This window comes from Podarcis bocagei, assembly GCF_964188305.1.
Source record: "Podarcis bocagei genome assembly, chromosome: 5".
Taxonomy (NCBI): domain Eukaryota; kingdom Metazoa; phylum Chordata; class Lepidosauria; order Squamata; family Lacertidae; genus Podarcis; species Podarcis bocagei.
Genome location: NC_138129.1, coordinates 72,025,226 through 72,039,537, shown reverse-complemented (window position 1 = coordinate 72,039,537; position 14,312 = coordinate 72,025,226). Strand labels below are relative to the sequence as shown.

The 14,312-nt window shown below is 42.8% G+C and overlaps 1 protein-coding gene across 4 annotated transcripts in view; it reads left to right on the top strand.

The window, feature by feature from the left end:
• Nucleotides 1–14,312, top strand: part of TTLL7 (tubulin tyrosine ligase like 7) — a 74,303-nt gene that overhangs the window by 24,708 nt on the left and 35,283 nt on the right. For all 4 annotated transcript variants that reach the window (XM_081194875.1, XM_081194877.1, XM_081194876.1 and 1 more), the window contains 5 exons: nucleotides 1,556–1,623; nucleotides 7,247–7,405; nucleotides 8,813–9,029; nucleotides 10,748–10,912; nucleotides 11,387–11,545. In XM_081194875.1, the coding sequence (XP_081051001.1) occupies nucleotides 1,556–1,623; nucleotides 7,247–7,405; nucleotides 8,813–9,029; nucleotides 10,748–10,912; nucleotides 11,387–11,545 (768 nt within the window). The remainder of the gene's footprint in view (nucleotides 1–1,555; nucleotides 1,624–7,246; nucleotides 7,406–8,812; nucleotides 9,030–10,747; nucleotides 10,913–11,386; nucleotides 11,546–14,312) is intronic.

The following is a 14,312-nucleotide window of genomic DNA, read 5'->3' as shown; positions in this document are numbered from 1 at the left end:
AGCTGGTAACATGAGAAAAGCACTCTCAGGCTTCTGTGCATCGGTTAAATACAGTAAGCAAGTGAAAGTGTTGGCATGCTGATTATATGTCTTCATTCAAATGGGCCCTCTCCTGATCTGCATGCCTATAAGTCAGTCACTACTTCTCTGTAGATGAGTTTACCCAGATATGCCCACCTGAAGAGCAGCCCACTGATTCACCCTTTCCTCTGTGCTTATCAACGAGCCTTTTCTCTTCTGTTTTTGCTTCAGTTTTCCTAAAAGGAAATCTGATCGCCCAGAACTTAGTTAATGGAGTTCCACAAAGAGGTCCCAGTAACTACTGTGATTGGATGTAAGTCTGGGAGATCAGGGGTAGTCACCATGGTTATCCCCAGAAGTTAAGGACTCCAGTTCCCATCCTCCCTGGTCGTTGCCCCCTGGAACTGATGAGAATTGTTTCCCACACCTTGTGGCCCATGTTGGCTACCCCAAGTCTAGATCCTGGCACAGCCGTGACACCCAATATGGTGCCCCTTTGCTTCTCATGCTGCTTCATTTAAAGGGAAAATGTTGACAATCCTCCACGTGCGATTGCTATAAGATTAAAGGGGGTAGGAACGATAAGGCCCCATACATTGCTATAAGTAGGAGGGGGGTCACATCACTGCACACTTCAAAAGTTCGTGTGAGGGCGGTTGTGGAGCCGTGAAGGCTAGCTGCATCTCCACTACACGCCTAATCTTATTCTTCCTTTTGACACAGCAGTGGAACGTGGGGATATGTCTCTTGCATGCAGCAGAAGTTAGGAGCAGCTCATGCAGCCCCATAGCTCTCTTATATGGTCTTTCAGTGCTTGGCGGGGTGGGGTGGAGACCGAGCACCTGAAACCCAGTATAGTGGTACCTTGGTTCTCAAATGCCTTGGTACTCAAACAACTTGGAACCCAAACACTGCAAACCCAGAAGTTAAGTGTTCCAGTTTGCGAACTTTTTCCGGATGCCAAAAGTGCTCCGTTTTGAGTGTTACGCTTCCGATTTGAGTGCCACACTTCCGATTTGAGTGTTACACTGAGGTCTGTCTGTTTTTGCTATTTATTTTGTGTTGGATTTTTTTTGCGGCTTTTTTGTTTTGTTTTTGTGAGTGTGTGGAACCCAGTTCAGCTACTGATTGATTGATTGTGTGACTGCAGTACATTATTTATTGCTTTCATTTTATGGATCAGTGGTCTCATTAGATAGTAAAATTCATGTTAAATGGCTGTTTTAGGAGTTGTTTTTAAAAGTCTGGAACAGAATGATCCATTTTGCATTACTTTCTATGGGAAAGCATGCCTTGGTTTTGGAACGCTTTGGTTTTGGAACAGACTTCCGGAACAGATTAAGTTTGAGAACCAAGGTACCACTGTAATAATTAAACAGGTCCATGCTGTCTAATAGATTTCCAGCATCTACCTAGCATAATTAATAGCGGTCTCTTGTAGGTACTGAGTTTGTTACAAGTCTAAAATAAATTCTGGTAAATTCAATTGCTGACCCTTCCCTAACGTATGTCTTTCCCTCTTTTCTCCCGCCAGAGAATCAACCACTTTCCAGGAATGGGCGAGATCTGTAGGAAGGATTTCTTAGCAAGAAACATGACCAAGTAATTTCCTTTTTAATTTTTGTGTGTAAAGGAATGCAGTTTAATAAACTCTCTTTTTTTTGTAATGTAGCATTGTTTTCTGCCATCTAGGGACCTTGTGGGTCAGTTTTAGCCCCCGAGTTTTATCAAGACCCTGTTGTGAGTGGCAGATGGCTGTGTAGTCACAATAGTTATGGGGAACGCTCTGATTCAGAATCAGCAGTTCACTAGAATATCATTTGAATGGGAGATACAGAAAGGGAGGACTGTTTCTTCCATGTCCTACTTGTGAATGTCTCAGAAGTATCTGGTTGCTCACAGTAGGAAACACAATGTTGGAGTAGATGGGCCTTCTTATGGGCTCTTCTTTTGATGAGCTTCCCTTGTGTTGTTATTAGTGTGGCCCGATCCTCTGGCTTGACTGGTTAGGAAACTGCTCTGCACACTCTTATTAGCGTGGTAAAAAGCTTCCAATAGCTGGTTAGCCCCAAAATGGAAAACTAGCGAGGTCCCAACTAAAGCAGAATGGCAACTTAAGCTGATGGAATATGCGCAGCTAGCAGACTTAACATATAGAATAAGAGAACTAGAAGAACATACGTTTAAAGAAGATTGGAAAATGTTTATTGAATATATGGGGGGGGGAATTGTGTACACATGGAAACGTTGGCAGCATTAAGATAAATTCAACAGTGTAAATAGGTTTTGATGGATGTAATAATGGAATATTGAATATATATATCTTCCAATAGCTTCACCCCAAGTAGGGAAATCTTTCCAAGCAGCAGACAAGAAATAAAAAGATGGGTTTTGTATGTAACCTTTTCCCCAGGTATGTCTTAGTGCATGTGTTCCTCAACTAGGGCAAAATGCTGTTTGGTTCTTGGATCAATGTCTGGAGCTTTGAGCAGCCCTGGTCCCTGCTGTTGTTGGGATATTGCCAAAAGGCAATTTTCTGCACAGAGTCCTTTGTATGGTCTTGATGAGAGCTCCCTGCATAAAGTGAAGGTTATGAGATCAGGTCCCTTATTGATATCATGTTATTTCTGTGTGTGTGTGAAGAATTAGGATCTTGAACAAAGATATAGACCAATGCAGCACCTGCTATCTAGCTCCTTAATGCAGGGATGGTCACCTAAATTGTTTTGTGTGAACTGTACGCTTTGGTTAGATTCCCAAGAATCTGAGCTTTTCAAATTAAAGACCATGTAGCTTAATGCAGATCTGCAGAAAGAAAGAAAATTCTTGGGGGGAGAGAGGAAAACAGGCTAGGGGTGTGGAATTATGGCTCCATCCAGTAACCAGATCATTTCTGGTTCTGGAGCCCAACTCAGAGAAAAAGTACTATTGGGGAAAAGAATTGTGAGGAGGGGATATGGCATAGGTTGCTTGCAGGTGGTTAGCATTCCTCAACTGCGTGTTCCTTTTTCTCTTAAAATTGGATCACTCACCCTCATTTCTATGAGGGTGGGGCAGACCTGCGTTTAAAACATGGGTCTGCCACCTTGGCATTTAGCTTAGCCCTAGAACAAATGGAAAAAAAAGACTTGGGCAGATTGAACAATTTTGAATCATGGGCTTTCAATCGCTCAGCAGAGCTCGCCCCCCTTTCCTTGCCTTGTGCCCCTCAAAATAGGGTCAGGCTGGTTGGGCGATCCCCCCCAGAACAGCATGCAGCGAGAGGCGGGGGATTGTTCTGTCTGGCAGGCTGAAATGCTCATGCAGATCCGACGTTTGTGCGACATTGAATCATACCCATTAATTATAGCGTAGCTGGGAGTTCATTTTAAGAAAGCATGCTGTAGAAGTGGCAAAACAAATCTCCTCTCTTTTGTTCTAAAGAGGATGTCTAGAGGCAACTGTGTGAATGGGGGGGGGGGGAGGGAACAGCGACAGGCATGACAATGTATCTGAGGACACCAGCTGAGAAAATTGGATTCGGCAACAAGCCCCGTTGCCCCATATTTTCATCTCTTATCTTCTCATCCCCGCCTTGGCTTCAAAAAGTTAATACATTTTGATGTGCAATTCAGAGCTATTATAAAATAAGGAAGTAGATGTGCTTAGACTGTTGTCGTCTGTTGCAGTCGGCGTTTGGGTTTATGGTACCTGCTTCCATTTTGCCTTTTGCAGGGAGGGAGAGAGACAGAGAGAGAGAAAGAATGAATGGCTTCTATTGCTATATAGGGCATCCCGTCTAATCTACAAGGCCTTAGAGCAGCTCTCGATAAAGTCACTTGCTTTTCCATATCTCTATTATATTAGAAAGGGCTGCCAAGACTCACAAGGCCAGTAATATGGAAGTGCAAGAAGAGAGGACCAGAAGCAGCACCAGAATTAATATAGGAAGTGGCCTTATACTGAGACAAACTATTGGTCTATCGTGTTCCATATCAACTACCTTGGAAGTAGCTTTTCGAAGGATACAGTAGGGATCTTTCCTAACCCTAGATGCTTTAGTTGAGATTCCTGCATTGCAGGGGGTTGGACTAATTCAGTGGTGGCCAATCTCAGCTCTCCAGCTGTTTGGGGACTACATTTCCCATCATCCCTGACCACTGGTCCTGTTAGCTAGGGATGATGGGAGTTGTAGTCCCAAAACAGCTGATGGGCCAAGTTTAGCCACCACTGGACTAGACAAATCATCAGGGTTTCTTCCGACTCTATGATTCTATGAACTCCTTGACGTTCTTTGTTCAAAGCATGTGGTCTACCACTGAGCCCTGGCCCGGTAGGAAATCTGGGCCTAAATTGAACAAAGACCCCTTCTGAGCACATCTTTATATTTTACACATGTGCACCAGCCATCCTCTTGGTGCAAATGGGAATAAGAACAGGATCACATCTTTCCATTTTAGGTGCTCGTAGTTGCTCACCTTGATTTTGAAAGGTATAAGTCCTCTTCTGATGAGTTTTGTCATTCTGTGCAGAGAGGTATCCTGAGTTTAAACTTTGTCCAGAATAGGAGAGGGAAATGTTCACATTCTTGGCAAGAAAGAAAGGTGGAATAGAGGAAAGTCCTCTGGCATGAGCTCCATTAGCTTTCATTCAAAGGGGGCTTACATAAGTGGCCTGAGGCCCAGGCAAAGATTGAAAGCGTCAGTATTTCAGCTCACTAGTGGAAGGAGTTGTTCCTAGGGAAAAGAAAGCTCCCATATGTGGGTTTCTTTCTTTCTGTGGATTATTGTCACTTTTGCTGCTAATGAGATTTCCCCATCTTTTGTCTTGTGGATTAGTAAGTGGGAAAGAGGATCAGCTGTGTGCATCAGCATCCCTGAGCTCTGAATTACTGAAACAACCACCAAGTGTATGTGAGTCTAATCTGTTAGATAGCATACTTTGGAGAATACAATACTGAGCCATTGGCCCCGTTCCTACAACCATGTTTATCACCTGATGACCAGCATGCACAAAAGACATCACAAATCACGCTCAATCACAAAGAGGGTTCATATCACCTCATGTGGAATGCCTTTCAATGGATGGACACCCCAGATTGAGTGAGATGAATTGGCACTTCGTTTGAATGAAAGAATAAGTCCCTTTGTTACTTTTGTAGAAGTACAAACATCAAAAAACCTAGCTGAGCTGCTAAACGAGACTGTAATACAATTTTGTGTGTGGTACCTCGGTTGTAATCTGAGTTACTGCAGTGCCAGTATTTGGATCTATAATGATCCTGAGCACAGCAATAAAAAGAACTACAGTGGCAATTGTGTTTTGTTGCGCCGTTAGCGAGTAGTTTTTGTGACAGGCTATCTATTGTACTGAGGCCTTGATGTTCTTGGCTGCAGTCCTGGTTTTGCAGATGTGCTTGTCAGTTTTTTCAACTTTCGTAATGAGGAAAGAAATCTAAAGCACAGACCTCTTCTTGCCATCAATTTGATTTTAATTAATTTTTATAATGAAATGTTTTTAGAATGTTGGATTATTTGATTGTTGTTAGCTGCCCTGAGCCCGGCTTTGGCTGGGGAGGGCGGGGTATAAATAAAATTTATTATTATTATTATTATTATTATTATTATTATTATTATTATTATTATTATTCTTTCCAATGGCAGTCCTGCATAATCTCCTTGCGGAATCAATACATTGCATCCAAAGCTCTTAGGTTTTTGTTTGCTGTCTACATGTCGCACAGGGTGGCATAGTGCACATGTTTCTTCTAATGTTTCCCTGCACAAACAACTCTTTAAATACCTCAAACTTTAGGCATATGAAGGTTCCCCTTTACGTCAGAAGTATCAGTGAATAGAATGAGCAATAATTCCTATGAATGTGTCCCTGCCTTACTCCCCTGTAAATGAAGGAATAAACTGCAAATAGTGTAAATGGTACAAATGAAAATTCTATCCCTTAAGGGTTTCCCTGTGAGTTGTTGGAGGAAGTTTCAGACTGTGCAGTACATAATTGAACTCGGGAAAAGAGAGAAATCCATGCATCCAAATATTAAATAGCAAATCCCCTTTTGACTGTTCTGTAATCCTGCTGTTGTTAAGTTAATAATGTTCTCTGTTACGTCGGCAAACCTTTGTGGTGATACTACACGTTACAGGTTGTTTTTGTGTCGTTTTGGTACGTTACCCTGTTCATATCGATGACCTTGAGTGGAATATGATGTTGTGTAAGCGACCCTCCTCTCATACAATGGGACTTCCTCTTCCTCTTCGTTCCCCTGCAGCCTGTGCACCTCCCAGAATCTGCTCTGGAAGGTTCCTAATTCTCTAGAGCAGATTTTGAGGGCGCTGCAGGGAGGAGAGGTAAGTCAAGGCTATTGTGCAAGCAGAAGTCCATTTCACTCTCACGCAGACTGTGTTAAATACAACCCATTTGCTCCAGTGGAACAGTTGGAGGCCCAGTCTGTTAATATCTGATACTGAAACATAGCAGGCTTAAGCCACAAAATATGAAAACTCTCCTTCCTTCCTTCCTTCCTTCCTTCCTTCCTTCCTTCCTTCCTTCCTTCCTCCCTTCCTCCCTTCCTCCCTTCCTCCCTTTCTTCTTCTTCTTCTTCTTCTTCTTCTTCTTCTTCTTCTTCTTCTTCTTCTTCTTCTTCTTCTATTTAAAAGTTTTACAGACATACAGATCTGATAATTTCCCAACAAACACATATGTTTTGACTTTCTTCCACCCCTTTTGCAGTTTCTTATAGTTATAATTTCTTAACACTGCATTTCCTACATTGTTCTGTTTATTACCTACTCCCCGATTTATCTTTAGCATTACATTTAACCAGGGCTTTTTTCTCGGGGGGGGGGGGGACGCAGGGGTATGCATACCCCTAAACATTTTGTGAATCTAAGTTTGGCCTCATTGAGGGGCAGTATTTCAATATGAGTAGGAAAATGAGAGGACCCCTAAACATTTTTTAAATAGAAAAAAGCACCGCATTTAAGTGCTCTGATGGTGTTTCCTGCTTGGCAGGGGGTTGGACTCGATGGCCCTTGTGGTCTCTTCCAACTCTATGATTCTAACTGCTTGTTTTTACATTAATCCTCTAATGAACTTGCATGTTTACAAAAACTTGTCCAGTGTTCCACAGATTCCCCCCCCCCATTCTTTAATAAAATTTCTTTCTTTCTTGGTTTCTTATTGTTCCGGTAAGTTTTGCCATTTTGGCAATTCTTCTTCTTCTTCTCCCCAGAATGATCAAATCTCAGCCTCAGGAGTACAGCTTCATTCCTCGAACGTGGATCTTCCCAGCAGAGTACACACAATTCCAGAATTATGTAAAAGAACTCAAGAGAAAACGAAGACAGAAAACATTCATCGTCAAACCAGCTAACGGTGCAATGGGGCATGGGTATGTGCAGGGTTTAAAGAAGCTTCCTTAAGTCAGTCTCCTCCAGCTTGATGCCTACCGGATGTTGCTGGACCAACTCCCATGATCATTGGATGCCTTGGCTGGGGCTGATGGGAGGTGGAGGCTGGGGCTCATGGGAAGGCTGCTTACAGGTTCTTCAATCTTGTGTTTCACCTGCTGTTACTATTACTGTGAATTGAACTGAATATAGATTATATTGTTCTTTGTAAATATGACCCATGAATTTAGAAATAACAACAATGATGTCAATCGGATTTTTCATACAATAGTAAAAACGGTGACACGCATTCGTTTTTATTTGCTCTTTTTTTCTTTTTCTTTCTCTCTTTTCAAATATGACAAATACGCAGCTCAGGTCAATTATTTATCTTACAAGAGTACCAACATAGTTAAAGTTGTTTGCCCAGGCTTAGCAGCAATAAATGATTTTTAGTCATTTTTTAGTATGAAATGGTGTAATAGGGCGAAATAATTCATGCTCGTTTACAGCATGGTTTCTTTTAAATAAAGCTTCAACCATTTTCCAGGGCAGGATTTTTTTAAAGGTAAATATGTGAGAGGCCATTGAAACGTAATTGATGGCACTCATAACAAAGCAGCTGGATAGACTCTCTGGAGAACCTTATGACTTAAAAAGCTGATTTAATTCCTTAACTTGTTGATTTTACTTCAGTCAATGAGCACACTCTCCAGTGGTGACAATGAAGCCACACGAAGGGATCACCATAGCACCCTTGGTCCTAAATGTGTTGGAGATCATTTTGCCTTGCTTTAGTGTAAAACCAGGCTTCAAAAGCAAGGGGACTTATCTGAGCTCTTGGGAACACCAGAACATATGGCCGACAATTCAAAGTGTTAGTGCTGACCTTTAAATCCCTAAATGGCTTTGGCCCTGTATACCTGAAGAGCGTCTCTCACTGAGAGAAGTGAGGTTACAGGGAACCAAGTTGAGGGCCTTCTCGGTAATGGCACCCGCCCTGTTGAACTCCCTCCCATCAGATGTCAATGAGATAAAGAACTATCTGACTTTTAGAAGACACCTGAAGGCAGCCCTGTATAGGGAAGTTTTGTGTTTGCCGTGTTGTGTTTTAATTTGTTGGAAGCAGCCCAGAGTGGCTGGGGTAACCCAGTCAGATGGGCGGCATATAAATAAGCTGTTGTTGTTAGTTGTGTATGGCCTTAGACACCCTTTGCTAGCTTAGTGCCCTCTAGACGTTACCGGACTACAGCATCTGGAGAGCACCAAGTTGATGTCTTGTTAAAGCAAGTTACAAACCTCAGTTTCTGAACTGTTTGGGTCAAATGATCTGTCAGAGCTGTAATTGTATTTCTGAGGGTTTACTTAACTTTCTGTGTTTAAAACCTATCTTTGTGCCTTTTAACCAGGATCTCCCTCACAAGAAATGCAGAGAAGCTTCATTCTCAGGAACACCTCATAGTCCAGGAATATCTTGACAAGCCCTTTCTTATTGAAGGCTACAAATTTGATCTAAGAGTGTACATTCTGGTGACTTCCTGCGATCCCTTAAAAATATTTTTATATCATGACGGGCTAGTGAGGATGGGCACAGAGCTGTATCACCCCCCCAATGATTCAAATCTGGTAAGTGGTTGTTAGGATCAAACGGAACACTTCTGAGTGCAGCACAAAATAGTTTAGGTGCCAGAAGAGGAAAAGGAAATGACATTTTGAGCAAAAAAAAGTGCACAATTTAGTTAGGCAAATTCTAGTCCTTGTTCACCCGGGCCACCTTGTGCTGGAGCCTGTGATTCACATCAGCTAGCTAATAAGATACAGACTCAGAAAACACTGTTCACGTGTTCCTTCAGGATCACACGTTTAACATTTTGTTGTGTGTGGAAACAAGGCTATGCCTGCTGACTCCACCCCCTAACCATCCCTGCTTGCCCCCCATCTATGTACTGGGAAGGTCTGAAATGGGAGGTGGGGAACTTTCTCTGGATGTGTGATCTCTACTGTGACTTGGAACCATGCAAGTAGAACAGACTCCCCTCTTCATGCCTTTTTCCAATCCGTGGACAACATGAGTGTGTCGTGACCTTCAGCTCTAACTTTTCACCCTCGTGGCTGTAAATTCAGAGAGAGAATATCAAACTGGAAGAGACACTTGTCCTTGGAAGAAGTTCCAGACGTTCCCGCTGCCCTGGAAACTCCAGCACAAGAGAATCCTATGTTGTTGACATCTCTCTGGCCTTGGGATAATTGCAACGATACAGAAAATACAAATTGTGCCTTGAAAAGGACAGTTAAGCTACATACTTGCATCTTGCAGTGGGAAGGCCTTGCCTCGTTTTCTTGTTGCTATCCCAATAGCAATGTTTTCTAAGCGGCTTTCACTATCAGTAAATGTTGAAGTGCAGCTGCTAAGCTTAAAATGATGCTGTAGCAGATCTACCCAGGATTTCAAAGATTAGGGCTGCAGTCCTAATGTGTGTCGGGGGTGAAGGAGAACCAAATGCTCACCTGAGCTGCCTCATCCAGTACACTTCTGGGCTGGAAGTGAGGATGCAGCAGCCATCTTGTATTTAATCATTTTCTGCTTTTTTAAAAAACAGCAACCCAATTTTCCTTTCACTTGGAACAGACATTGAGTGTCCCTTTTTGTGGTCGGAGCTCTCACTCCACCCTCTTAGAGGGAAATCTTCCTATGGAAAGCAAGTATGGCATAGGGCATGGACTTGGACCTGGGCGACCAGAATTCAAATTCCCAGCCGACCATGAAATTCACCAAGTGACTTTGTTCTAGTCATGAACTCTGATTCTCACCTAACAGGCAGTGCTATTGTTCTAGAGAAAGAGGTGCCAGAACTCGCAACAAACACCTCCCTCATACTCTTTGAATGGTAATGGCGCCTACATATGAGCTACCGGAACTGAGTTTCCGGAGAGTTCCAGCTAGAAAATAGCCCTGCTAACAGGTCCAATGTGAGGATAATATGGATGGGGGGGGGGATTAATTACACAGTCTTGGGCTCCTGTGGGATATAACTGGCATTAATAAGTAAGTACGGTCCTTGGGACACCCTCCTAAGGACCATCATATGACTGTAGAAATGATCTTAAAAGCCCTGGAATAAAAATAAAATGGTGTTTTCCTGTCACCAGATGGAACCCAAAGGAGACAAGCAACTTTGGAGAGAGCTGGGGGGGGGGTAACAGTGAGAAGGATATTTTCCCAGTAGCCACCTGTGGCATGTCAATTGGTGGCAGCATCCGGAGAAAGGCTTACCTCAGATTAATGTCCATGAACTGTCTTTGTACCTCAGTAGCGACCCTTTCCTATCTTCCCTTCCTTTCAGAGCCAGCTGTTTATGCACCTGACCAACTACTCTGTGAATAAGCATAATGAGCGTTTTGAGCGGGACGAAACAGAAGATAAAGGCAGTAAGCGCTCTATAAAGTGGTTTACTGAGTTTCTGCAAACAAATCACCTTGACGTTTCCAAATTCTGGAATGATATTTCAGTAAGAGAAAACTAATAATGCAATAGCTGTTTTCAATGTTTATGTTGGCCTATTACGAGTGCTCCTCACTTCTTGACTTGGACTGGGACACAATCTGGTTTTTGACTCATTGCAGGTTCTTCTTTGGATGCACATTTTTATATAGCTAAATTATTTGGCAGAGTGCAAACTCGATGATGTTTCATACAAAGCCTTCTTTCAGGGCTTGAGGCTGGGAAATTGACACAAGAATCAGATTGTTTCAGCCGAGTGACAAACGCATTAAACAAAATTCAGTTTGTTTATGTGCCCTTGTGATTTAGAGTGAAACCAGCTGTTGATTAGATTCCTTAATTTTGCACAGTCAGTCTTGTCTCTTGTATTTGAATGTGTATTGCTTAATGCCTTTTGGTGATCTGAAATGAAACAAAATAACACCTAGATAAATAACGATGCTGCTTCCCCCATCTCTCTCTTCTCTGCACAATCCCCCAGGAACTAGTGGTGAAGACTCTCATAGTAGCAGAGCCCCATGTCCTTCACGCTTACCGTATGTGTAGGCCAGGACAGTCACCAGGAAGTGACAGTGTTTGCTTTGAAGTTCTGGGGTTTGATATCCTGCTGGACAGAAAACTCAAGCCATGGCTCCTAGAGGTAAGCTGCTTTAAAATAGTAACAATAATAAGACAATATCAGAAGGTCGGCGGTTCGAATCCCCACGATGGGGTGAGCTCCCGTTGCTCGGTCCCTGCTCCTGCCAACCTAGCAGTTCGAAAGCACGTCAAAGTGCAAGTAGATAAATAGGTACCACTCCGGTGGGAAGGTAAACGGCGTTTCCGTGCGCTGCTCTGGTTCGCCAGAAGCGGCTTAGTCATGCTGGCCACATGACCCGGAAGATGTATGCTGGCTCCCTTGGCCAATAAAGCGAGATGAGCGCCGCAACCCCAGAGTCGGCCACGACTGGACCTTATGGTCAGGGGTCCCTTTACCGTTTACCTTAGACATGGAGGAGAAGACTATCATCAGCCCTAGCCTTGATGGCTATGTTCTACCTCCACTGTAGAACACCAGTTGCTAGGAATCACATTTGGAGAAAGCTCTGCTGCACTCAGGTCTTGCTTTGGTTGGCCACAGTGAGATCGTTGTGCTGGACTAGATGGACCATTGGTCTGGAGATGCAATGAGGTTGAGGGAACGTTCTTTCATATGTGGTGGACCTGTAAAATGGTAAAGAGTATTGGGAAATAATCCATAATGAATTGGGGAAAAATGTTTAAAAGTATAGATTTCCAAAAAAAAAACCAGAGTCCTTTTTGTTGGGTGATAATTCAGACGGAAATTCCCAGGTGTCAAAAAAGGTTATTTATGTATGCCACTACTGTGGCCCATGTTTTGTTAGCCCAAAAATGGAAAACCGAGCAAGGTCCTGACTAAAGAAGAATGGCAACTTCAGCTGATGGAAAATGCGCTGCTTGCAGACTTAACATATAGAATAAGAGAACTAAGAGAACACACATTTAGAGAAGATTGGAAAACGCTTATTGAATATATGGGGGGAAATTGTGTGCACTTGAAAACGTTGGCGGCATTAAGATCAATTCAGCTGTGTAAATAAGTTTTGATGGAATGCCAAATGGTTGAGTTTATGTAAAATCTGCAGGGATTTATGATATGCAAAATGAACCATGGAAAGAGAAGAAGGGAAGTCATTGACATTTTAACAGAAAAATATAATAAGAATTACCAAAAATAAAATAAAATAGGCCGTTGGTCTGCTCCATTAGATACCAGACCTTCTTAACAGTTTCTAAGTGTTACAAAAAGGATGCAATGCAAAATCTCTGAACCATGTACGAAAACAGCCAGGTCATTGAGCAAAGCTAACCCAGATCATAATGGGTGGATTTTGGCAGCCTTGCATTTTATTTGCTGGGAGCAGAGAGCAGGAGAAGAGTGCAGAGGGCTGTTCCTCCAGGCTCTTCATCATTCTCATCTGTTTGGATGCTGGACTAGGTGGATCTTCTTACGTTCTGAAAAGGCTGGCCATGTCTCAAAGCCAGCATATACCCAGTAGAACTAATCATAGAAGGCCTTCCTGGACGAGAGCTTTTTCACAGTGCACAAAAGAGCTCAAAAGAGGTGGTGATTTAAAATATGAATGGCTTTTATCAATGCTCGGGAAGTCCCTTTTCACGAAACATCCCCCACTTTCAGAGGGAGCAAGTGTAGACTCCCTCTTTGTCCTGGCCTTGTGTCTTGTTTTAAAGATGGAAGTGCTTGCACCATCTAGTGGAAGAAACATGGAAGATTATCCTGCAAGCAGAGCAGTAGTGTCTCATCTGGAACATTCATTTTATTAGCTAGTTTATTTCTGTTAACTAATTTTATTAACCACTGGCTTGGGAAGCAGTTTTCACAGATTAGTCACCATCCATGTCTATCCTGTAGTTTCTTATGAAATACTGTGTTTTGATGCATTTACCCCAAAACTACCTTTGATCCGAAATGAGAAAACCTAGTTTAAAGCTGGTAATATATACAGAGCATAATACATCAGTAGCTGCATTTCTTCAGAGACACAGTCCTCTTGTTTCCATGTTGAATGCATCTCAACATGCCTCTTCAGACTCCCCGTTGTTTCTGAACTGAACTTTGGTTCAAGCGTTGATTTATTTTTATTTTTGTATTTTTGATCGGCCGCAATGTTTTGTAGTACATAAGAGTGGGACAGAAATGTCCTACATGAAATCAACGAACCGGTCTTCCAGTTTACACTGTCTAGAGCTTCCTCACGAGAGCAGTGGTTGCATGACATCTTTTGCTTGTAAGTGGGAGAGAGAATGCCCTTGTCAACACAATAAATTGTCCTAGCTGGCTCGCACAGGACTAGATTGAAGAGAATGATATGGTGTGCCGTCAAAGGAGGATATGCAAAAGTCGAGGATTTGCAAAATGGCGAGTCCAGAGAGGAAGAAGACAGAGGAGGGTAAGGGCAAGAGAAGAAAGAGTGTGCAGCTGAAAACTGGATGATGAACATGGCAGGTTGGAAGCAGATTCTAGACACAGCCTTGATCCTAGATGGACAAGGGGAAGCAGTGGCTAGGAGTGCTCATCTACGTCCACCATTCACACGTCCTTTCTTCAAGAAGCTTATAATGTATGTGATAGTCATGTCCCAGTGGGATTGTTAACATGCTCTACTCAGGTTTGAAAGCTTCTGTTGCTCTGGAATGCAGCTGCCACACTGTTAACTGAAGCTGGAAAAGTTAAACCTACAGTCCTAATATTACATCATATGCACTGGTTTCTACGTGGGTGGCGCTGTGGTCTAAACTACTGAGCCTCTTGGGCTTGCTGATCAGAAGGTCGGCAGTTTGAATCTGTGACAGGGTGAGCTCCCGTTGCTCTGTCCCAGCTCCTG